Genomic DNA, 23,869 nt, shown 5'->3' with positions numbered 1-23,869 from the left:
TACGCTAATAATTCCCCCTATTCATGATGTGCCCTGGAATGGACTGGTTCTACCGATTATCTGCTGTTTTAGGTTCTGGCTCACAAATATTGGTATATTTTAATATTGTGCATGGGTTTAGAATGACTCTGCTTTTGTAGTCTCACCTGCACATGTCTGTACTTACAGGATGTCCAGCAGCTAAAACAGGGGTCACACCTCTACATGCTGTACAGCTCTAAAATAGTTGATACACAAATTCATTTAAACAAGAATAAAATGAAAAATGATCAGGGCAACATCAGCAATTTACAATATAATTCCATTTGTACTCACTTCAAACAGTACCTTATCTGCCAAAGACTGTGCTTCTAATGATTCAGGCGTTTGCAGGACATATTCCGGTGGAGAAGTGCCACCAAAGTGGCCTGTAGTCACAGTTTGATCATCTTCCTTCCCATTGTTTATATCTTCTATGAGTTCATTTCCTGCATTGCTATCAGTAAGCGAACCGCGAACGACTACTTTGCTGTCAAAAGCTGTTCCTTCCTTGGTTTCAAAATCAAATGTATCCTATAAAATAAATAATAAAGCCAACAAAGATCTTATATTTAGTTAATTGATAAATAAAAAAACAGTAATGCAAACATAGTGACATTTGCTCAATATCGTGGAGAAAACTAAAAAATGAAAACAAAATTCAATGTGACAACTTATGCCTGACAGTCTGCAGTTATCAGAGTAACTGTTTTGCAAACAGTATCTTCAGCATTTTTCTTTTAAAGCATGTTAACCTACAAATAGCTGCTTCCTACGTTATGTCAAACTGATCTTTTCAGTCTTACTGGTATGATGGGAGCTGGGAGTAATTCCTCTGTCACAGTGTCCACACCTTCCTCAGTCAAGTCCATTTCACTCAGTGGTTTACTGGAAAGATCATATTTCAAAGAACTCTGCAAAGAAGAGCAGTGCAAATTTACTGTACATGCTCATGTTTGTTCTAAGAAGAGACTTAAATTTCAGAATTGGTTTACTGTATATGAAAAAGAAATTGCAACAAATTAAGGCAAATATACTGTATATTTCTACATTAAATTATTCTACCATGACCGTTGGTGAGTCTCATAAATTGAGTCTTTTAAATTGAGCAATATGATACAGAGCCTTTCAGGTCTTGACATACAGTATGTTTTTTTTGCATCTGTCTTGTTACATACTGTAGATTAAAAAGGCAAAACAAATGCTAAGAGATTCCCAAGGAAAGAAATATTAGAGAAATACTGCTAAGGTCTTTTGATTTCACAAAGATGTCAGGTGACTTAAAATAATTTCCATTATTTACTATATTCCCCTAATGTATCTGAAAGATAATTTTATATCAACAGGTACATTCTGTATTTGCTTAGCAATCAAAATGGGTTGGCTTCAATGACTGGTGCACATTTAAAGCTCATCCAAATCAAATTGAACAAAGTAGGTCATGCTTTATTTCCAATCTAGAGTTTCTTTAAAAAAAATATATTTTCTGTAAATGTGTTTACTCAGGAAAATCAAAGAAAAAAATACTTCAGATTCACAATGGATACTTTATATTAGTTCTGCAATATTTAAGAAGAAAGTAGGGGTGTTAAACCCAGTGTCCTGGACATACAGTATTTCCCCCTGGCCTTTATCAATCATGACCTCCTTAACATTCCCATCTACGACTTGGCTTCATCACTCTGTGCTCGTTTCTACTGATAGCTGATGTGTGGTGAGCTTACTGGTACACTTTGGCTGCTGTCGCACCACACATGGGTGCTGCATATTGGTGGTGGTGAAAGGGAGTCCCCACTGTTTGTAAAGCACTTTGAATGGAGTGTCCAGAAAAGCACTATACAGTATATGTGTAAGGATTTTATTTTTTTAAATTACATAATGCCCTTTAGTGAGATGTTCAAACAAGGTTTCTACAACTTGGTCAAGCACTTTGTGCTTGCACATTCTGGCATCACAATACTTCACTCTGAATGTCACTTGTGAAGGCATTTCTTATGTCTCTAGATCTGTTGTGTAGTGAGGCAATTAGTGCATAATGCCTGTTGTGTATCACCCGGATGGATGCCGCACCCCAGTGGTCGATTATGTGGTACAATTATTTGCTATATAAATTCTAGATGTTATCCATTTCCCAATAGTTTTGAACCTGATTACAAATTAATTTTTTCTTAGTAGGCAAGAAACTAAATGATACGGGTAAAATAAAATTAACACCCTGAGCATTTGAATAACCCATCTGAAGTACTATATCTCAACTTGAAGAGAACCCTATTTTCTGGAGCAGGGCAATGAATTCATAATATGTTTTATTATTTCATGTGCACAAGCCTTACTGACCTTACTTATCTTGAGAAGAACCTACAATGAGAATCCATATGCATACTTACTGTGTAGTCTGTAACGTGGTTGTAGTTAATTCTTTTCTTGTCACCTTTGCTTTTCTTTGAGCTTGTAAGCTGTGGCAGTACCTCCTCTATGCCCTCCTGCACCAGCTTGTCAACAAGAGCCTTCAGCAGGGGCAGCTGGGAAACAGACAAGCCTTTTAGAGCTGCTGGTCTTCACTTCGACAGGCGCAGGGTTTATTTATGAATAAGATCATGGCAAAGTAAGGGGAGAGGATTAACTTTACCTTAATCCCGTAGGATTCAAATAGTGCTTCTAATTCCTGTGTAATGAGAGAGAGGAAATCCTACAATGTTAAAGTGCCACTACTCTTCTAATTAATTTCATTTTTTTTTTAAATGGAGCTGCTTCAAGGTTGAGGATGGATAGGACAGAGCCAAGCATCCAATGCAAAAGTACACTACAGAACTATCCTGTGAAATTCTCATTACACTTCCACATCGATAGCAATATTAATCTGCATATTGAATTTACCAATGTCATACATGGTGAATAAAATGGCAGAGAACATTACATAAAAGATATAGTATTTATCCTGATTATAACTTTGTGAATGTCTTGCACTTCTAAGTGATGTGTCTTTTGGTGCTTAATATACAGTTAGTGTATCAATAAAATAACAGATACATACTGTATGTTCAAAGTGGTAACATGTATTCAACAGAACTATTCAGGCATAGTACTGATGCTGCTAGTGTCCAGTAAGGAATGGATTATGATAAATGAATTGGTTATGAGACAGGATTTACTTACCTTCATTTCAAATAGTTTTCCTGCAGGACCAGGATCACCCTAGAATTAAAAAAATAATATCCAGAAACACCACAGTAATATTGTCTTTATTATAATCCCATGTCTAAGAATACAGTACATTCACACCCTTACATTTTGAACTAAAGACACCACCTCAGTTTGTTGGCATTGTCTTGTTGGAGATTGGTATTTATTTTACTTTCTAAAAGTATTCATAAATATTTTTTATACCCAAATTACTTTTTGACACAAATGCCAAAATTACCAGAATACAGTTATACATTTAGCACTAAACCTTTCATCTCATATTATATGGGATCATGTTACCAACAAAAAAGACATTAATGCATACTAATGGACTTTCTTATAGTAAGTGACAAACAAGTAGTGCCACTGGAAATCCATACTTAATTCTGAAGAAATCACTAACCTTGTCTCCTTTGCTACCTTTGTCTCCTTTCTCTCCCTACAAAAAGGTAGAATTATTCATTATGAGAATACCAAATGGGGTGAATAGGAATTCATCAATACTTTTTTGAAAACAGAATTTGTTCTCACCTTCATGCCTGGAGGACCCTGTTATACAGTACATGCAAAACATAAAAATAAGAATAGATACACAACAGGTATTGAATGTTATTAAATGCAATACTGTTTCTGAATTCTGATATTTCCAAATTTCCCAGTTTTCAAACCTAGCTTAAAAAGCAAATGAAACCATTCTTTGAGAACTAGAAGAGTACACATTTAACCAAATTGTAAATTAGTGACTGAAATTTTAAAATTTTCATTTCTGTTCTCCGTGATACCTACAAATATTCAGCCATTGTCAAAACCCGTTTTGAGACTAGATTAAACAAAATCTTATTTGTATGAGTTTTCAATTGCATAAAGACAGGAGCCTCATATAAACAAACATACAGTAAATACTGATGTATTAATTTGCATCTGTTGATAGTTGAATAGATGTTTTGATGTCATATGATTCTAGGATTCATCTCAAACTCTTTTGTGTCTTCCAAACTTCAGTTCGTTTTTTTGTTTCAAGCACATCAAAGGTGTTTTGACACTTTCCCACAAAACTGTAGATTTTGTATCCGTCTTCAGGCTGACGCCTGGGATAATTAACACTAACAAGACTGAGTCCATGAGGAATGAGGGCAGCTGAAGACTGTGTGAAAGCAGAATCATGTATTGAGTTTGTAGAAACCTGGTTTAACCCGCTTGGCTGAGGCCAGCCTTGTGGTCATAGGACAGGGAGTCTAGGACCCATATGCCTGGTGAAAAGGCGATGAGGGGATAGCTGCATAGGTGGATATGGAGTGGAGGAGGGATAAAAAACAAGCAAAGAAGAGGAGCGCGTGACATGTGGTATATACTGTATGGGAATGTGAGAAATTATGTATGGATTAATTGTGGGTTGTGGCAGCTGATCTTAGTCCGCCTGCCCTCATGCCTCCCGAACTTTCGTCAGAGCTCCATTACAGAAATGAGTTGCATTACATACAGTGAAAAGTAAGCTTAAAATAAAAAAAAAACACAAAAGCAATCATTAACATCCAAAGAAGCTTTTGTGCATTTTAAATGAGCAGTTGGACTTTGAAGCAAAATTTTCATTTAACATTGCTCCGCACAAGCAATGTGACAGAGAGGCAGCCAGATCTAGTGTGTTAAGGATTCTAAAGAAAAAAGGGGAAAATCTATATATAATATGCGTTATTAACAATTAACATTTATATAAGGGAGTACAAAGGATATAATTTTCCATAAATCCCAAAATGGAACAACAGATCATGACTTACAGCAACTCCAGGAGGACCCATAGGTAGAGGAAACAATGGCTGTCTTGCATTTTCAATTGAGGCACCCTAAAAAATCAACAACAAATGGTCATTTCTGAGGTACCCGAGAAAATCTTTGCTGACACCTCACTTTTTTTTAGAGCTGAGAAAGGAGCAAAGACACAACCAATGGAACATGATAGTGAAATTAATGAACAGAGACAAAAAAGGAAGCATTCTTAGAATGTGTTCCAGATATAACTGTTACAGCACTGTATATACGATGTTAACACACATGACAGTGTCGCTGTGACAGAAAGTGGCCGCCCTACCTCCTCTGGTGTGAGGTCTGTAGGGATGTTCAGCAACACAGGAGGACCGGGCAAACCTGGAGCCCCAGGCTCTCCTTTTGCCCCATCCTTCCCCTTCAGGAAAATAAGAGCATTCATTCTCTTATGCAGCAATACCATATGCTATGTCATATTATATCATATTATATCATATTATATTATGGGAAGTCTTTTCATCGCAAGGTTCACATCCGGTTAGATACAAATAGGAACACACTTTCACTAGGGCCAGTTTTCCCAGAAGCCAATCAACCTACCAGAATGTTTTTGGACTGTGGAAGGAAACTGTAGCACCCAGAATAAACCCACACAAGCTTCAAGCAGATAGCACCCCAGGAGTTAAATCCAAGCCCCCCCCATTACCTGTATGTCCGGTGAGGAAGCAATGCTAACCACTGCACCATCGTGCCACCCTGTACTATACGGTATTTATCACTATCTTGAAAATATGTTACATACAAGGATAAAGAAAACTTTAACGGGACTATATTTCCTATGGTGAAACACTGGCACCACTGAGAGGGACACGGTCACTTGTTATCCTCCCTTCCCTGCTTGTGGTGGAAGGTGCCTCCTGCACACATCTGCACCATCTCTCTCCTGGTCCTGTAAAACAACGTGCTCCTTCTGCTGAATTGGGGTACCAAATTGCTCCCCATTACTTCTGTCCTGTGTTTTTCATTTATTTTTACTATGTACTGTATATTATCTATGTGTTGTTTTTTATTCCATTTATTTTAATTTTAGTCTGTTTCTTGCCCCGTGAGAACTCCTGGATTTTTTTTGTTTCACTGGGTAACTTGCTACACTCTCTTTTATTTCTTTAATAACTTGCCGCTTTGCTGTTTAATAGTGTACACCCCAAACCCTGCCTAGACACTGAGCTTTTCTAATAACAGTTAAGAAATAGGCACGATATGGACTATTGTTTATAAGGATAAAAACAGCTGGACACTGCTAATGTGTAGTGTAGAATATGGCATTATTCTGTTTTTCTTTATTACAGTAGTACTTCTGAAGTTTTCTTGTCTGGTTATTTCTACGGTGTCATCATCTAACTGCTCAAAACAGTTTAAATTTTTAATTTGCATACTTTCTTACACTTCTTTTCATAACAGAACATAGTATAACACACAACAAAACTTACAGCACTGCCTGGATCACCCCTTTCACCCTGTGAAAGAACAGATAAGAGATTTGTTTTGCATTACTGTAAGACAGGCGACAGAGCTTCCTTCCTTCAGCTCTACAGCACCTCAGCTCATCAGTGATTTTCAACCATGAAAGATTACACCAAGAGGGGTTTAAGTTAATTTTAGTCCATAAAGGTATAGTATATATAAATGGACACATACAGTTACACATGTTATGAGTTATTAAACAATAAAGATTAAGTGTCTCTCAAAGTAGAAGAACAAAGAACAAAGAACAATTGTATAGAGCTCTCAAAGGGAAAAATCCTCAACAAATCATTCCTTACATCAGATACTATACAGTATGTCTCAGACCTTGCCTGTCTTATTTGATATTTTTAACTACACAAATGATTTTAATTCCTTCTATTTAGCCACGGTAAATTGAATGGTAATTCAATCATAAATGTTAATTAGCCCATTTCTTGGGAGACTAACAGTGAGTAGACTACTTACAAATATGCTGTAACTAGTCTACTAACAAAGTCCAGTTGATTAGCATAGAAATAAAGGTGCGATACCTTCACTGCATTACAATTACAAACTGGATGTAACGCTTATCAGAGAACAAAGCTGAGGATGTAATATTGAATTACCTCTTCATAATGCACATACTGTAGATCTGACAATGGAAATGTAATATGAAACCTCTGATAAATTTATTCATAGTATTATATATAGACTACAAATATAATATTATTAACAGATAAAATGCCAAATGTACATTATCTATTAAGGTTTATTATTGAACCTTATTTTAAAGTGTTACCAGCTAAACTGACATTTAGTGATGTACGGTATTGTCATTCCAGTACCTTTCCTCCCTTTTCTCCTGGAAGTCCAGGTTCTCCCTGAAGAAAATGACAGACTATTGAGCAATTGTTGCATAGTTCTTAATACAAAAACATTTAATGAAAAGGTTGGAATAGTAACATTTGTATTATAAGCTATTATAATAATGCATGTTTTACTGTTACTGTTCTTGCTACAATCTGCAAGTAGCCTGACATTAAGAAAGTAAACAGCGATTTCAATATTTTATTAACAGTAACACCAACTATGGTGCCTGCCGTCACTGCATTGTTCCAAAGAGAAATTTAAAAACATGTCGGAAACGGGTTGCAATCAGAAATTTCTCTCACGTCCTTTCCAGTGGCTCCTCGCTTTCCGTCAACACCAGGTTTCCCCTACAAATGTTCAACAGGGCCATGTGTTAGCAGAGCCCCTAATCCACACAGGATATTCTTGCTTAGAGCTGACAGAGGATAAACAGTACAGTACTTACAGGGGTCCCAGGAAGGCCTGGCATTCCAGTTATGCCCATGCGACCGGGCTCTCCTTTCTACAACAGAACGTATTATTATTCCCCCGGCCATTACCCTCTTGAACAAATGCTCCCCATGGCTTTCAAAAGCAGGTTTCATTTGGTATTTTTTGTACTTTTATTTTTTGTGCCATTTATATGCCTTTTTGTACTTTTTCCATGTATTGGGGTATTTGTATGTACGTTCACAGTACGAAAGCGTTTACTGTGCTGTGCCTTGTTGCGCCTAGAGCAGCAGAAAAGGTTTTAGTGTAAATAAAAACATTCAAGCTTGCCTTACTAATTAGGGCTGTATAAAACTATATATACTGAAAAACAAGACTGGCTGATATTTTGTTTTCAAATAATGTCTACTGCCACACAAATTTAAATATAATAATATTAATATTATTAATATTAATAGTATTAATAAATAATGGCTATAGTGTACAAAGTGCTTATTGTAACCATAATATATACAGTAACAATACTAATGTTAATGGCCAGCAGTGATTCCTAACGGAACTTTATGGAGCTTCTAACGATGTGTGCAAGCCTATAGTGAGGTATCATACTTATAGCTGTCTTTGTTTGTGCCCTCAAGTAATATAACTTGCATTCTGAGTTTTTGTTTGTAACTCACACATTTTAATGGTCCTATTTTTTTTCTTAGTTATTTTTAAAAAAGATCTGTTTGATCTGGTTAACGAAATACGAGAAATATGCCAAATTCAATGCAAAGTTATTTGCAAAAAAAAAAATATTAAACATATAACCATTCATGATTACGTGAAAAACTCTTTTTGGAGGAAAGCTGCAGACTGGAATACTTACAGCACTGCCAGAATCTCCCTTCCTTCCTGGTTCACCCTGAATAAAGGAGGTGAAATTGAAGTCATTATGTATAAGAATAATATGAAACTCAAAGGAAAAAATGATACATAGAATTGAAAATAACAACTTTTGTTAAAAAAGCATTTGACTTTTGAAAGAACTTTCATGTAGAACCTCTTTGAAATAATGCAGTTTTCTGGGATGATCTAGGCACATGCAGAGAGTGTACAGTGAGCCCTTTAAAACGCTGCCTTGAAACATTTTTAAAAGTAAATCTGCAAATACCAGAGCCAGCTCACAAGGTGACGCCTCTCCCCTTTCTGTAAATTGCTTTTGTAGGGTTCACCAAGGCACAAGTCACCCAATTCCATTTTTCTCTGGTGAGGTTGATAATGTCATCCTTACTGCCATCAATGATCAGTATGGCACAGACAAAACTGACAGGAATTGTATTTACCTAAAAATATGATTATAGTATGATGCAATGGGTTGAGGATGAGGTTCAAAATACTTCATTCGTATCTCCACAAGTGTGGTTAACAACGGCATCTCTTACCACTGGAAATAACTAACCTTGGGCCCTGGAGGTCCTGGTGCACCATCCTTGCCATCAACCCCATCCCTGCCTTGAACTGCTGGCCCTCCCTGCAAAACAGCATGTCTCATGCAAAAAACAGTCCATATTTGTCTTCACAGTTTGAGCACACCAGTCTGTAACATGTTCAGTGAGAATATGTGCCTAAGGTCCCTGGAAATGTACCCTATTACCTGTACAGGAATTAAGAATGTCTTTCATGGCTCTGATACTTTTATCCCATGTGCTTTTCCTTTGAGATGCTTTCTCTCTTCCTCAATCAGACAGAACAGGTTCCATGCCTCTAAAGTGGTCCAAATTTAGCTTTCACAGATTTCAGTTGAATGAAAGTCCAGAGAGCAGGCAAGCTGCCCTCCTGTTCAAAAGCACAAACATATCAAAATGTTTCCAAAATATGGAATAGTGATATTTTTAGCTGCCAAAATTTCTTAGTTACATGATTCCATATTAACATTCCCTCTATCAAGTGGTTTAAATCAGTAGAACAACTTTTGTTTTACAACAATAACAGCAAGGACAGTGTTCTCATGACATTCTTAGAAAAGGTTAAACATTATAGCTTTTTATGAGTAAACTTATAAAAAGCATGTCAAAACTTTTCCAAAACATGTACTGTAAGTTACTGAGTTAAAAAAATGTAATGCATAAAATGTTTATGAAGAAGGTGAAATACTGCCGTGTACTTTGTTTTTTTATGTAGATAACATATACAGTATATTACATTGTACTTCGGTTGTTTTTATTTTCAGCTACCAACATTTTCCTTTAGCTGTAAAATTCTATATTAATATTCAATTTTAAGCATATTTAAACATGCGAGTTAAACAGTAGAAGAAACGGATTAAATGAAGCAAATGTTTCACATCATCATCTAACACAAGTGCTACCTATTGATCATCTTTGGCCAGTGAATTACATAAAGCAACGCTCCACATTAATGCATGTACCGCATATTCTGAGTGGCTACTTACACTTATACTTATACTTATACTGTACTTATCCAGTTCCTATTTTTTACACAAGACATGCCTGGAATATTATTATTATATGACTGGCTTTCCTCTGAAGAAAAAGACGTGTGAATTTTTTTAATTGAGATTTATTATTTATTGAGGATTTTTTTTATTACTCTAAATTGAGGTTCTGTAGAATGTTAATGCTAAAAGTTAATAAAGCACCCACAGATAAACTATAATAACTATAACAGTCTGTGCATGTGAACATACCCTGAATTTAATGCTCACATAACCTCATTTCATCACTACTGAATATCTTTGGATTTTTGGAAATTCATTAGGTCTTCAATTTATTGTACAGTATATTGATAATGAATATATTATCTATGAAACTTTGGTTCATATAATCTGATATATTTAAATTAATACCACCAGTGTTCATTATGTTTAACAATTCAAGCCTCTAACAAATAAGAAGAGCAATAAATATTGTTCAATCAAAATGCTAGTGAATAGAAATGGAAATACAACATTCAGCATCAGGAACTAAACATAGTTCTATAGTATATAATATAATATACAGTATAATAACAAAAATACATACCAGTCCATTTCCTGGAGGCCCAGGACGCCCTTCCGGCCCCTAATGGAAAATAATTAATGTAGTGTCATTTTTGTGAGCTATGACTGGTGTACTGGGCAGGACAATTGCCCATGAGAGTGTATTTAGGCTATAAACTTACCCTTGGTCCGGGTAGTCCTGGGTCACCTGGCAATCCTGGCTCACCGCTGTCACCCTGGTGCACAGAGGCATGAATATCAGCACGTTCACCTCTTCAGTCACATTCATGAAGCCTCAGAACTTTTACAATTGACCTGATTTTATGATGACGTCTAGCCAACACCTTTCTGCTTGGCACAAATTTACGTGGAATTTGGAAAAGCAAAATCATTCAATTCAAAACATGCACACTTCTATTGGTTTTACTCAGTTATTACAAGATGTTCTTTACCTTTTCACCTCTGGTGATGATGCTGTTCTCAGACAGCATAAACTAGAATACAAATGATAAAGACAAAGGAAGATTGTGAGAAAATAGTCTGAGAAAATAAGCTGTGTTTTGCCTTTTAATTTATCAGCTTTATTCTGCAACAAAAATGAATATTAATATGTGCACCTATATGTTTCCTACAAATAGTATTTTTGGTTGGAAAATATATACTTTGAAAGCACATTTGAAAGGACACGTATAATTAAGACATGCCTTGGAATTATGCTTACACAGGACAATGATGTTAGCAATAGGAAATAACTGCAAAGTTTTTTGATTTCTGTAATGTTTTTTAAGTGTTTTTGGAAGAGGATTATTTATACAGCCATGTATTTTTATGACTGTATAAATCATATTTGAAAATTATTAGATCTTTTCAACATGAAAGTAAATACACTGCAAAAGAAGAAAAGAAAAGTGAAAAATATAAGTATTCACTTACAGAAGAAGGCCCAGGTGGTCCAGGCTTTCCCTTTGAGAATTGAGGGGAAAAGCATATTGTACAGAAATATTATATTTCTGCAACATACAGTAATACTACAAACTAGTACTGAAAAATAAAGGAGATCTATATATTATTTTAACCATTAAGCAATTATTCTAGCAATTGCAATTAAGACAGTCAAGTCAGAAAAAAATACTGTTTTTAAAGTAGTTTATATTTTAAGTGAAAATGCAAGATATTTGCAATCAGTAAAATCAATAACTGACTATTGCTTCTCTTTTTTAACTTAAATGTTTAAGGAAAGGAACTTGTAGTAATAGGTGAAGCATCAACAATTAAAACAAATGGACATACAGTGTCTCCTTTCTCTCCTCTAGGTCCCTGTACGCCCTGCAACACAAACAGAAACAAAGTCTGATACTGCTGGAAGCAGACAAAGTTCCAGAAACAGAGATGGCAAGACCCATTGTCAGTAGCTTTATTTACACTGATCATCTGACCAATAGTATTGCTACATTGTTGCACAGGAAAATAAAGCAGTTAAAGGAAGAAGAAATCTAACAGTATGTTGCAGCCTTAAAAAGTTTAATCATTCAATTGAAAACACCTTACAAAACAGCAGAGAGAACTGCAATAAATGCTGGAATCAGGATGGTGTTTTCATAACTACAGATCAGCAGCTTAACATACTGTAGATCAGTGAATCATTTGTCTAGTTCAATAAGGTCAACCAATCAAACAGTAATGATTATAGAGGTGAGTGCGGCAGAGTTAGTGATCAATGTTATGACAGAGTGATATACAGTACTGTACAGTAAGACGTCATGTTCCAGAATAACTGGAAGCTTTGTAAGCCATTCTGGAAACAATATCATACAGTTAAAGATACTGTATGGAGTAAGGGCATTTTTTAGATTATACCTAAATGAATTTTTGTAAAACAAGATTTATTGTGCTAATGGAAATCTGAATGAACTTAATTTCATATAATTAATAATTTATAATAATTTGTATTGCAGTAATATGGATTTGTATCCTGTACTTATACAGTGCTTGCTAAATTATTCAAACCAAAACGTTCAACCTAAAGTCTTATAAGGGTAAGAAAAGGTGCAGTAAACATCAGCACAAACTAAAGAAAAAAAACTTGAATATTGCATACGTATTCAGACCTACAGTATGAATTCAATATCTGGTGGAAACACCTTTTTTCCAAAGCGCCACCTGGAATTATTTATTTCCACCTGGAATGGATGTGCCCTTAAAAATCTTGCATTATCTTGGATAGTACAGATACAGGCCTTGTTGAGGTCTGGAATTCAAGGTATAACCAGATGACTTCTTGCACAAGTCTCTACAGACTTAGTGCAATTTGGGCTCATTCTTCCCAGGTCGCTTTGGGATTGCTTTTGTCAAGTCTTTCCTGAGATTCTCAGCAGGATGCAACTCAGGATTTTGAGAGGAACTGAAATGACTGACAGACTTTTTCTCAGGTGCTAAACGGCATTTGTAAAACAAGATTTATTGTGAGGAAGGAATTTGAATTACCTTGATTTCAAACTAATTTATAAGTCAGTAACATGCATTTTTTGTGGTGACATCAATAACTAGGTGCCCCCTTGCCCAGCTGCTCTGTTCAAAGGGACAGAAATATCTAGGCAGTGTCTGCTTAATTTTAATTTGTAATATTGGATGAGACGGATGAGACGTAAAACCGAGGTCCTGACTCTCTGTTGTCATTAAAAATCCCAGGGCGTTTCTCGAAAAGAGTAGGGGTGAAACCCTGGCATCCTGGCCAAATTTCCCATTGGCCCTTACCAATCATGGCCTTCTAATAATCCCCCTCTATGAATTGGCTGCATTACTCTGCTCTCCTCCCCACTGATAGCTGATGTGTGGTGAGCGTTCTGGTGCACTTTGGCTGCCACTTCTTAATGAGCATCTTAGTCTTCACAGTTGAATTTTTGCTTTAAACTACCTGACTGAATAAATTTAACTGATCTTCAAAACATCGAAGGATTGTTTAAAAGGTTAGAAAATGAATAAGTTGTGGCTTTAAGCTGTGCTTACTGGTGCTCCTGCAATCCCAGGTTCTCCTTTTTCCCCAGGATCTCCAGGTCGTCCCAGAAGGCCAAGCGGGCCCTGGAAGAAAAATAACATTTGAAAAAGCCAGTGAAAATACAATAAATAAATGTAAATGGGCTGCACCAAAGAAACATTTCCATTTCAGATCATAAGCCATTGTAGTAGTTTTCTGGGGCTTTCAAGTGGTTTTCTATGGTAAAAATGGCTTCCTCATTTTTAAATTCCTTGTCTTTTTCTACTCTTGTACTCAGTGGATGTCCTTAATTTGCTAGAGCACTGAACAATGGTTTCTGTTTCAACAAGCCAAACACACTTTCTTGTGTTTGCATTCAATTTACTTCCCTTCGCTATACTGTATGCGAGAAAAATGTATGTGCTGATAAAACAGTTTTTGGTTTATTTCTCATCCTGAATAACATCTAAATATGACATTATCAAAGAAGTCATCAACAAAGTAAACTGTCACATGTGAAATCTAGTTCTGGCACATTCAGTAACAAATGTTTATTATCTTAAATAGAAGACCCCACCCATCTGCTGTAATGAACACATTTCTGATGAAAGGAAGGTAAGGGAGATAGCAGTGAGAAAGTCCTGATGAAGCAATGAAAAATAGAAACCTACCCTTACTCCTCTCTCCCCTGGCTCCCCTGCAGGCCCTGGATCACCCTTGAGAACAAATACAAGTACAGGTGGAAGAATGCAGTACACAAGATAGTAGAATATCTGCTATAAAATTCTAAAATAGACTATTCAAATAATGAGATCTATTCAAATAATGTATGTTAAGGGTAGCTTATATGAAAGAAGGATTCTTCTTCTTGAATTCACTGACCTCAAAGTGATATGTTTTTCAATTGCCATGGAAAATTGTACTTTTTGGGAAAATTATCAATAACGCCTACGTCAATTGGGACATCAGATGATACCCATTTAGTGAGGATTGTAAGTACAAGCTTGATTATGACCCTCAGCAAAAATGATCTTTTAAAAGAAAAATTTTAAAACTTCAAGTGATTCCCTCTGATGAATGACCTACTGAATATTTCTGGTTCATCAGTTCATTCAGCTAATTCTGTTTGTGGACAAACAGAACTTAATTTGTTTACTTACCCTGGGTCCTGGGTCTGCCTTTGGTCCTGGTTCACCCTGAAAAGAGGTGCATTACCATCCTCCATTTACATAATACAGTACAGAGAGTAACTAATCACCAAAACACTACACAGATTACCACAGTCACCCGGTGTGACAGGAGGCAACATTTCCACAACTTCAAAACAGCAAAAATTCTCTGTTAAGATAAATGTATTTTTATTGTAAATACTGTATGTTATTTAGGCTTTAAAAGGTGTAAATGCTGAACAATAATGTTTTGAAAGCTTTAAAAATTCATTGGTATTTTTTCACGTTTGAGCACAAGGCCACAAATGAAAAATCAATCTGCCTACGAAGACAGTGTAAAAGCGCCACTACAGAAATTGCTGCTCAGGATTTACTTACATCTTTACCTCTTAGTCCTGGTAGTCCAGCCTGTCCCGGCTGGCCTGGTTCTCCTTTATCTCCTTTCCCACCATCCTGGCCCTAAGTAGAAACAAATGAAAATTCAGATTAATAAAATAAAATGTTATTTGTGTTAAAAGTGTAGAAATTGCACTGTTCTGAAACTGATTTGTTGTTCACAATAAAAGACAAATTATGCGACAGAAAAGTTAGCATTGACAATTTTGTGTTTGACATCACTTTTGAACACAATTGTAGCACTATGCTTAACAATAGGAATACTACTGAGTGGCAAAGGGCACTGTTGGGATTGCACCCGATGCTTTGCATTTAGACCAATAGTTTCAGATTTTTTTTAGATGTGACCAACAAAACTAATTGCAGATGTTTCCATTATCACTTACAATGGGGACCTGAGGTGAGTCTGGCCATCTTTGTGGTATGACTCATGAACATCTTCTCCCATGTCAGTCATTGAACTCTCTAAATCTTTCAAAGTCACCATTACCCCCAAAGTCACACATCTCTTCTTGAGTTTCTGTTTTCTCCTTGCCTGTCTGCTCAGTAATTCTAAACTGATTAATCACATTAGACCTCTGAATTAATGCTCTCAACGTAAACACTTTAAATTTTAGTCCTACCTTTGGTCCAGGCTTTCCAGATAAACCAACATTTCCCTGTAGAGAAGGGAAGAAAACAAAATATTTCCATACTTATATGCAAAAACCTCACAAGAAAGGAGATGCAAATGCTTAGCAATTTAACAAATGTAGAGTTATTTTCAATAACTGCCCACAAGATGAAGGAAGACACAAGAACTTTAAAATTAAATGGAGGACTAAAAAGTTTAAAAATAAAAATAAAAACGAGTGAATAGAAACCTGATGACAAAGATCAATTAATAACCCTTACGCCCTTATCGCCCTTGTTATAGTGCAATTAAAATGATCTTCTTTCATGACAAACACCTACATGTTTGTAATAAAATTATATACGTATTTAGCAATCATCATGTAAATGCTTGCCAGTATTTGTATGAATAAAAACTGATTCTGAGCATGCATCACATTACTTGTATAATAAAGCCTAATCAATATGCAATATGTCCACGTAATTAGATAAGAATTTATATTTAAACACATACACAGTAATAAAACAGCATTATAAGGTATTGGAAAAAAAACTCACCCTCTCTCCATTCTCCCCTTTTGGCCCTTGTTGACCGGGTATGCCAAACCCTGGACTGCCCTTTAAAATAAAGCACAATTAGTGACTTTCATCGTAACCCATGAGTTTTACCTTAATGGGTTTTATCTTAAACGTTGCAATAATCTTTACTAACTACAGCAAAATAGACATTACACCAAAATAGGTTTGTAAGTATTCAGGCTGGTATGGCTTTAAAAAAAAAAGTTTCAACATTAGTTTTCCTATTGATTATATAAAACAGTGAGCTATTTGGAATCATTTAAAATAGAAATTTGCTTATTTTCTAAAATTTAAGGATGCAGACTAGCACTCTTTTAAAACCACATTTATTCTTTCATCTGAGTACAGACAAACACCTGTGGTCATCTGGGTATAGTGTGCCAGGATGAGATGAGGGATTTTGAAATGTGTGCATACAGTTTGAGTGAGGAAACAATCAAGATCTTTGATCAAATCTCTTGCCATTAAATGAGATTCAATAATGCCATGATACAACTTTTTATCCCACTGTCTCAATTTCGGGATGCCGTTACGTACTGAGCAGTGCACCTCCCCACCCAGGCCCCAGAGAGTTTCTGATAAAAAACATTTTTAGATAGGACTACAAAACCACCCATCCTAAACCTGACTTGGGTCCCAAAATCCAGCGCTGAGCATAGAAATTGTATAAGTAGTGTGTGAATGCTAACCCTAACCCTACCTGGGGTGTTAACCCAAACCTAAAGGTATGAGTGGGAAACAATCAAGACCGTTGATCAAACCTCTTGCAATTAAATGAGATTCAATAATGCTATGTAACAACTTATGATCCCACCATCTCAGTTTCGAGAATTACTGCCTGGTGCACCGCTCCACCCAGGCTCCAGAAAGTTTCTGACATGTTCCCCAAACCAAAAGGTACTGTATGTTGTGTCGTTTCTTGCATGGAGTACGCGCTTTTAATCTGCCACAGTGTTCTATGTCCATATGTGTCTTCTATGTGATTCGGCTATCCATGTGTGGAAAGAGAGTTGTGTAGCAGGTGGTGTCAGTACCCACAAGATGACAGTGTGTGTAGATTGTGATTATAATTTTCTATGACCTTTTTCCATTAAGCTTTTCTTTGAAGGTCTGTGTAGAGCACTCCCAATACATAAATCATGACTGGGTCATTAACAGAGCCCTAAAGAGTCTAAGGCTACATTACATACAAGTAATAGGTTTATTCCATGCTGAAAAAAATAAGAGAGAAAACACCTTTCGGCCGCAGAGCCTTCTTCAGGTGTCAGTACATACAGTTATATACAGTACTGTATATCCTGGGATAAAGCTTAGCTCACTCTTTACTGACGGGGATGTTCTGTAAATTACCAGCAAATTCTATTACATTTAGTGCACTACTTTTCTGGTAATACTTTGAAAAATATTTACCCGTAACAAGCTTTCAAATTAATTGTGATTGCTTTTACCTTTTCTCCCTTGTCTCCCTGATTTCCCTTTTCACCTTGTGGACCAGGTGGACCTAAAGGCCCAATATCACCCTGCAATCAGAAGAAATGTGTTCAGGTCAACCTCCTTTCTGGACTGCATGTCACTGGAGATGGGTACAATACTTGACAATGCTGTTTTCTTCAACTACAGCTAACGTACTATACCTGTACAGTACAACTACTGTAACTTCTACCTTGTAATGGACTGCAAAATGTAAGACTTATTTTTTTCAGCAAACTTCTAAAAGTAAATAAGATTTACAGTTGGGAGTTTAGCATCTCTTCTTTAAGAACATACTGTATAGAAAAACATACTATTAAGTTAATCAATTGTCAGCCTAGTTAATGATTTGTTATCATCTCTTGCAGTTACTGCATGTACGGTATCTAGCATACAGTGTAAGAAATAAGTATGCTAATATTTTTGAATAAACTGGAAAATAAATCCCATAATACCCACGAATTATAGAGGAAATTGATTCCAAAATATTTTAAGGGTTACGAGAAAGTACATTGTAATTGGCCATTTACTTTTTTTCCCATTTTTTAGAGCCGAATGGACCGCTGGGAATTTAACTTGGTACTAATGAGATGTGTGAGTGCAATTAACAACTTTTTATTTGTCAGGCTACAAGAAAGATTCTTTGTTTACAGTATGACTGATGTAACAGCTGCAGAAAAAATATATTCTCCAATAAAATGCAAAAATACTGTGGTTATAGTTTTTTTTAATTCTATCACAATTTAAAGCACTGCCTCACATCAACAGGAAAATTAATTTAGTAGCAGGTTTCAGTTTGGTCTTATACTGTATATAGTAGTACGTGTTGATAATGTTTAACTCAGGCATTAAGATGTTTCCTGATACCAGGGTTTTTGATACAGTTGACAAAGAGACTTATCAATCATATACTGTAATTCACTTAAAATTGAAGGTCAAACAGTAAAACATTGCACCAGTTTAAGAATCAAGCTTAATATTTATTAAACACAATGCAGATGTTTTCAGTTATTCTGAAATCAAAAATGGGCTTCCTTCTATTCTGAATTACTCAGAAATAAGCTTACAGTTTGTTAGCACAGCAGCACTATAACTACAAAAGAAATAACTATCTTACCCTAGCACCTTTTTTCCCAGAAGGCCCGATTATCTGTCATGGAGAAAATATCAAAACATCATACTTTTTGTTTCAGTTATTGGGTTAATGTATCTTTTAAATTGGATTGCTTTTCTAAAAGGTACTACCTGTAAAAGCATTTTTTTAAAAAAAAGGTAAGAAAGACAAAGCTGTAAGATATTATTCAGCTACAGCTTACAGGTTCATATTCATTCTGAGCCTCGCTGCACATGATCATTTTGCTCTAAATATTTTTGTCCACTGTCAAATACAGTAACAAAGTAACAAATGTACCCATAATTGCTTATAAAAGGGGTAGGCCTTTCTCTTTCATCTCAAATGGTAAAGCCTTTAATTTTAGTGAGGAGTTCACATGCTGTTCTGTTAGCCTACTGGCCAATATTTCTGATAGAACTTCCAAACTCCTTTAAATCTCATACTGCTGTTGATGGACCTTATCATTTCCAATTCACGGACCTCTCTGCCTTCCCAGAAAGCTCTTGTTCTTTTTTTGACGCCAGACTCTAGTCTCTCAGTGGCCAGATAGATAGATGGATAAATGGATGGATGGATACTTTATTGTCCACTACTGTCGAAATGTGTCTTTGGCTTCTCCCATAAAGGTACAAAACACAACAAGCAAAACATAAAATCACATGAGGTACGTGAAATCACAACAACAGTATGTAATGCATAAATAAATGGAGAAATAAATAGATTGTGGAGTGAGTACATTTACATAACTTCATTGAGCAGTTCTATTGCAGAGGGGACAAAGGACTTCTCAGAAATGTTTTTATTTGAATTTGGTACCCTATACTGTCTCCCCAGTGGGAGTATGATGAATACAGAATGGAGAGGACGAATGGAATCAGTTGTGATGTTCCTTGCCATTCTGAGAACTATATTATGATATAAATCGCTGAGCTGGGGCTGCATTTTCCCAATTATTTTTCCTGCTATTTTCACAATCCTGGACAGGTTGGTTTTGCTTTTACACCCCACATTTCCATACCAAACTGTCATACTAAATGCCAGGATGCTCTCAACAAGGCTTTTATATGCTCTCTATCTCTCTCTTTTTACGTTTACAGGGTATCTCTTTATACATCTCTATCTGTCTATCTACTCTCTAGGACAGTTTGACTAACATTAAAGTTCTTTAGTATTTGAATTAAAAACTCTGACTTGCTTTCTTAAAAATGTTTATATTCTCAGTGTAACTCAGCCAATATGTGTTCCCAGGTATTTAAAACTCTCCACAACCTCTACAGACTTCCCATTGAGTACTATTGTTAGCAAAGATTGCCCACTGTCAGTTTTAGCATTGAAAAGAAACTTGGTCACATTTATTTCCAATGTGCTGGATTGGCACCAGTTTTCAAGGATACTGATGTGTTCAAAGTGAGTTTGCTCAGTTAGAGGTTGGTCCTTTGAGCAGAGTCCCACAAGAACCATGTCATCTGCATATTTAAATAGACTGGCTGTGCTACTCTGAATCTGTAGCTCATTAGTATATAGAAAACCGAAGAGGTGACAATATACAACCCTGGGGAGCACCTGTATTTAAAAGCAGTTCATCTGAAAATACACTGTGATTGTGTTTTGGCTAATAATCCACATAGTTTAACCTTTGTGAAGGTAACTGTCCTGCATTCACATTTACTTTTGCAGCCTGCAATACATCAAATCTGGGTTGAAAACCTTCAGTTCTGTTGGTGACTTTGCCACCAGATTGACAGCTGGACTTTGTGAACATCCAGCTGGTGTTGGAAAAGCATGAAAAGACCTTTAAAGCAAACACATTGTTTGAACAAATAAAAAACGTCAGTGGCTGAAAAATTCTACAGAGCATGATTAATCTTATTACATAACCTTTTTAATCAAGCTAACAACTTGTGGATGAGGTTATTACCCCTTTTGCTGGATCTCCTGGAAGTCCTCGAATTCCCTGTAAAGAAGAAAAACACACAATTTCAGTGATCCTTTATCACAATATTTCCATTTGCAAGTTGATCAAACTGAATGGCAAATCAATCACTTACTTCATTTCCTTGTGCTCCCATTGGACCAGGTAGCCCCTAAAGAGCAGAGAAGCGCACCAACTTACTGTAGGTTTCAACTGTTTCATCATTATGTAACAAACTGGCAACTGCTTCTTACAGTACTCATCATTAGTGCTTGTTTTATGTCCTCAGTACAGAAACAAATTTCCTATAAATGAATCTATTTTAGTCATTTTCAACGACAGTTTAAATCGGACATTTAAACACATTCAATGAACATGTTAAGGCTTTATCATTTTTATAACAACTTATATACTCAAGACTAAAATTACACACAATATTACACACATTAAATTGATGTAGCCCCCCCCCCCAGTAACAACACTATAATTAGAGGAAATTTAGTATCTGCCAAAATATTACTTTTATAAGAAACTAAATTAACATAGATAATAAGTCTAAATATATGGAGAAGCATTTAAACTTAATAAACGAGTATCGGGACCAACAACAACCATTGATTTTTTACTGCCTCTCAATATAAGTATATTTTAGATCTAAACCTCAGCAAGACAGATAAATCTCTGTGGTTTAGGCCAATGAAATAGTGCACAGGAAATTTTCATATATTAATTTGGCAAAAAAAACATTGAAAATATATTTTCATAAAAGAGCTTGGGCAGGCATTTACTCTTAAGAGACTAAATGGTTCAAAAATCAATGAAGGTAAACATTACTACACAAAGAAGAATCGCTGCACCAAGTGTTACTTTAAATCAACTTACAGTGTGAACTCTTTGATTTGTTTGACCTCTTATAAGATGTTTTAGTATCTTCGGAGAAGATGTGCCTTCAGGACTGCTTTAATTATTTTTATTGTATGTCAATATCAATTAATATTAATTTTCGAAGACATACTTTAAATATTCACGGGTATTCAATCTGGACCTGTAGCTAAATCCAATTACTAGATGGAAAAGAGAACATACAGTAGGCCGATTCAATTCCCCCTGCTCCATCAAGTTTAATCAAAAGATACTGATTTCCCCAGGGCACCTTTGCAAGGGAGACGGCTCTTTCTTTTGATACCAGAAAAATAACTTTTCTATTTAATAAGTTATACTATGTATTCTGGTTTTATGTTAAAAAAATCCATTTAGATGTTTTTCTCCTTACTGTAATTCCTTGCGGTCCCATTGGTCCCATTTCGCCACGATCTCCCTGGAAGAAAACCGGAGGAGTTGTAAAATTGGTGCACTATCAAAAGCCACATCAGAGCTCTGTGTGGAAGTGAAAATCATCGGTATAGGATCTGCCTACAGAACAGGAATGAAAAGCGATGCATTTCTAACGGGAGAATTCCAACCAGCAAACTATATTTTAAATAGGAAACTGATAATAACTTTGTCTGATAGAATACTTCACTGACTTTAACAAAATATATGAAATACACGAGTGGAAAGACAAATAAAGCAGAACAAAAATAGATACAGTACGTGAAATATACAATATTAATAGAAACCTGAAAATCTTCCAATAACAATTGGAATAGGATTAGACAGCCTTTGTAAAATACAGTATTACTGTCACTTTTTAGGTAACCTAAACAGAAAGTCACCTTTTCTTTCTAGATTACCCTGTTGTTGTAAACAACATTGAGATTTGAAATGTCTTTTTTATCACAAGCCTTGTGAGCTGTCTCTCTCTCCTTCCTTCCTTTCATTTCCTTCTGCTAATTAACTTTGTACCCGATCCAACATCTCCTGCTGGACATTTCTAATGCAGTCGAACATACTCAACCATAATTAGCTCTCATACTGTATATCACATCAAATCACTTCAATTATTGATCAGACACTAATTAGAAGTTTAAAACTACCTTTTGTGCCAAATTAGTATGCATAGGAGATACTGACGTTAAGGCTTGGAATGTTGTTATCGATTTTGAGGTAAAAGAGTCTGATACTTTGTGTTTCTTTTTGAAATAGTTCTTGACCTCTGCACCATGTTTCAAATACTCTGGTCTGCTATAGTTCTAATGAGCAGGAAATAGAGATAAGTGAAGGACTGGATTGGACCTACCTTATCCCCTCTGTCCCCTTTCAAGCCCTTTTTCCCCTATATGTTAAAAATTAAACAATGTATCACATTTATGTCACTCTGACAAGTCATTAGTAATAATATTAATACTGATATGCAAATATGAGTTAACACACATTATCTGAAATTTAGTTTGCCTGCTTATTCAGGACCCATCCTGAGTGACATGAAGTCACAGTGCAGAGCCAAACTTCACAGGATTCCTTCAACAAAACTGACATGTCATGGAGGAAATCAAACAGCCTACACTGCTGTGAAATCTTCCTCATGTTCTTGTTTCCTTAGGGAAAGTGAAAATTCCCTTAAAACTTAGCATCCAATTATTTTTATTAAACCAAAATAGCAAAGCTTGGATTTCAGAATTCGCACTTTGCAGAGAACAGTAGCAATAAGCAACTATTAATTTCTATCTCTATTCCATTTCTAACTCTTGGTACATTTTATAAAATAACGCTCTTACATGCAGTACATATCCTATGGTGGTCCTTAATCTGAAAAGAATCTAATGACTTTTCTATTTTTTTAACAAACTGAAAATTTCACAAAAATATATTTTTGGGAAAAAAATTGTACTGCATTAAAAACAAATACTGCACATACTGTATGACCTCAAATTGAAAATGGTGCAAATACTGTATATCTACACTGATGTAACTGTGGAAAATACAAATGACTTAGTACTGAACAACACTGACTTAT

At 35.7% G+C, this 23,869-nt stretch overlaps 1 protein-coding gene across 4 annotated transcripts in view; it reads right to left on the bottom strand.

Moving 5' to 3' along the window:
• col7a1l (collagen type VII alpha 1-like) overlaps window positions 1-23,869 on the bottom strand; it is a 156,546-nt gene that overhangs the window by 71,783 nt on the left and 60,894 nt on the right. For 2 of the 4 annotated variants that reach the window (XM_088645415.1, XM_088645418.1), the window contains exons 41-72: window positions 23,153-23,188; window positions 22,247-22,291; window positions 21,110-21,145; window positions 20,980-21,015; window positions 19,065-19,097; window positions 17,926-17,997; window positions 16,457-16,516; window positions 15,910-15,945; window positions 15,269-15,349; window positions 14,882-14,917; window positions 14,393-14,437; window positions 13,754-13,825; window positions 12,038-12,073; window positions 11,681-11,710; window positions 11,200-11,241; window positions 10,930-10,983; window positions 10,791-10,829; window positions 9,209-9,280; window positions 8,636-8,671; window positions 7,784-7,840; window positions 7,641-7,685; window positions 7,314-7,349; window positions 6,453-6,479; window positions 5,288-5,380; window positions 4,977-5,042; window positions 3,733-3,750; window positions 3,605-3,640; window positions 3,175-3,213; window positions 2,648-2,683; window positions 2,406-2,540; window positions 825-932; window positions 316-552 (exon numbers count right to left, since the gene is read on the bottom strand). In XM_088645415.1, the coding sequence (XP_088501541.1) occupies window positions 316-552; window positions 825-932; window positions 2,406-2,540; window positions 2,648-2,683; window positions 3,175-3,213; window positions 3,605-3,640; window positions 3,733-3,750; window positions 4,977-5,042; window positions 5,288-5,380; window positions 6,453-6,479; window positions 7,314-7,349; window positions 7,641-7,685; window positions 7,784-7,840; window positions 8,636-8,671; window positions 9,209-9,280; window positions 10,791-10,829; window positions 10,930-10,983; window positions 11,200-11,241; window positions 11,681-11,710; window positions 12,038-12,073; window positions 13,754-13,825; window positions 14,393-14,437; window positions 14,882-14,917; window positions 15,269-15,349; window positions 15,910-15,945; window positions 16,457-16,516; window positions 17,926-17,997; window positions 19,065-19,097; window positions 20,980-21,015; window positions 21,110-21,145; window positions 22,247-22,291; window positions 23,153-23,188 (1,830 nt within the window). The remainder of the gene's footprint in view (window positions 1-315; window positions 553-824; window positions 933-2,405; window positions 2,541-2,647; window positions 2,684-3,174; window positions 3,214-3,604; window positions 3,641-3,732; window positions 3,751-4,976; window positions 5,043-5,287; window positions 5,381-6,452; window positions 6,480-7,313; window positions 7,350-7,640; window positions 7,686-7,783; window positions 7,841-8,635; window positions 8,672-9,208; window positions 9,281-10,790; window positions 10,830-10,929; window positions 10,984-11,199; window positions 11,242-11,680; window positions 11,711-12,037; window positions 12,074-13,753; window positions 13,826-14,392; window positions 14,438-14,881; window positions 14,918-15,268; window positions 15,350-15,909; window positions 15,946-16,456; window positions 16,517-17,925; window positions 17,998-19,064; window positions 19,098-20,979; window positions 21,016-21,109; window positions 21,146-22,246; window positions 22,292-23,152; window positions 23,189-23,869) is intronic. The other 2 variants (XM_088645416.1, XM_088645417.1) reach the window with 2 other exon arrangements.

Source organism: Lepisosteus platostomus, chromosome 9 (assembly GCF_059453375.1).
Source record: "Lepisosteus platostomus isolate fLepPlt1 chromosome 9, fLepPlt1.hap1, whole genome shotgun sequence".
Taxonomy (NCBI): Eukaryota; Metazoa; Chordata; class Actinopteri; order Semionotiformes; family Lepisosteidae; genus Lepisosteus; species Lepisosteus platostomus.
The sequence above is the reverse complement of the archived record's forward strand: the minus strand, read 5'-3'. Positions and strand labels throughout refer to the sequence as shown.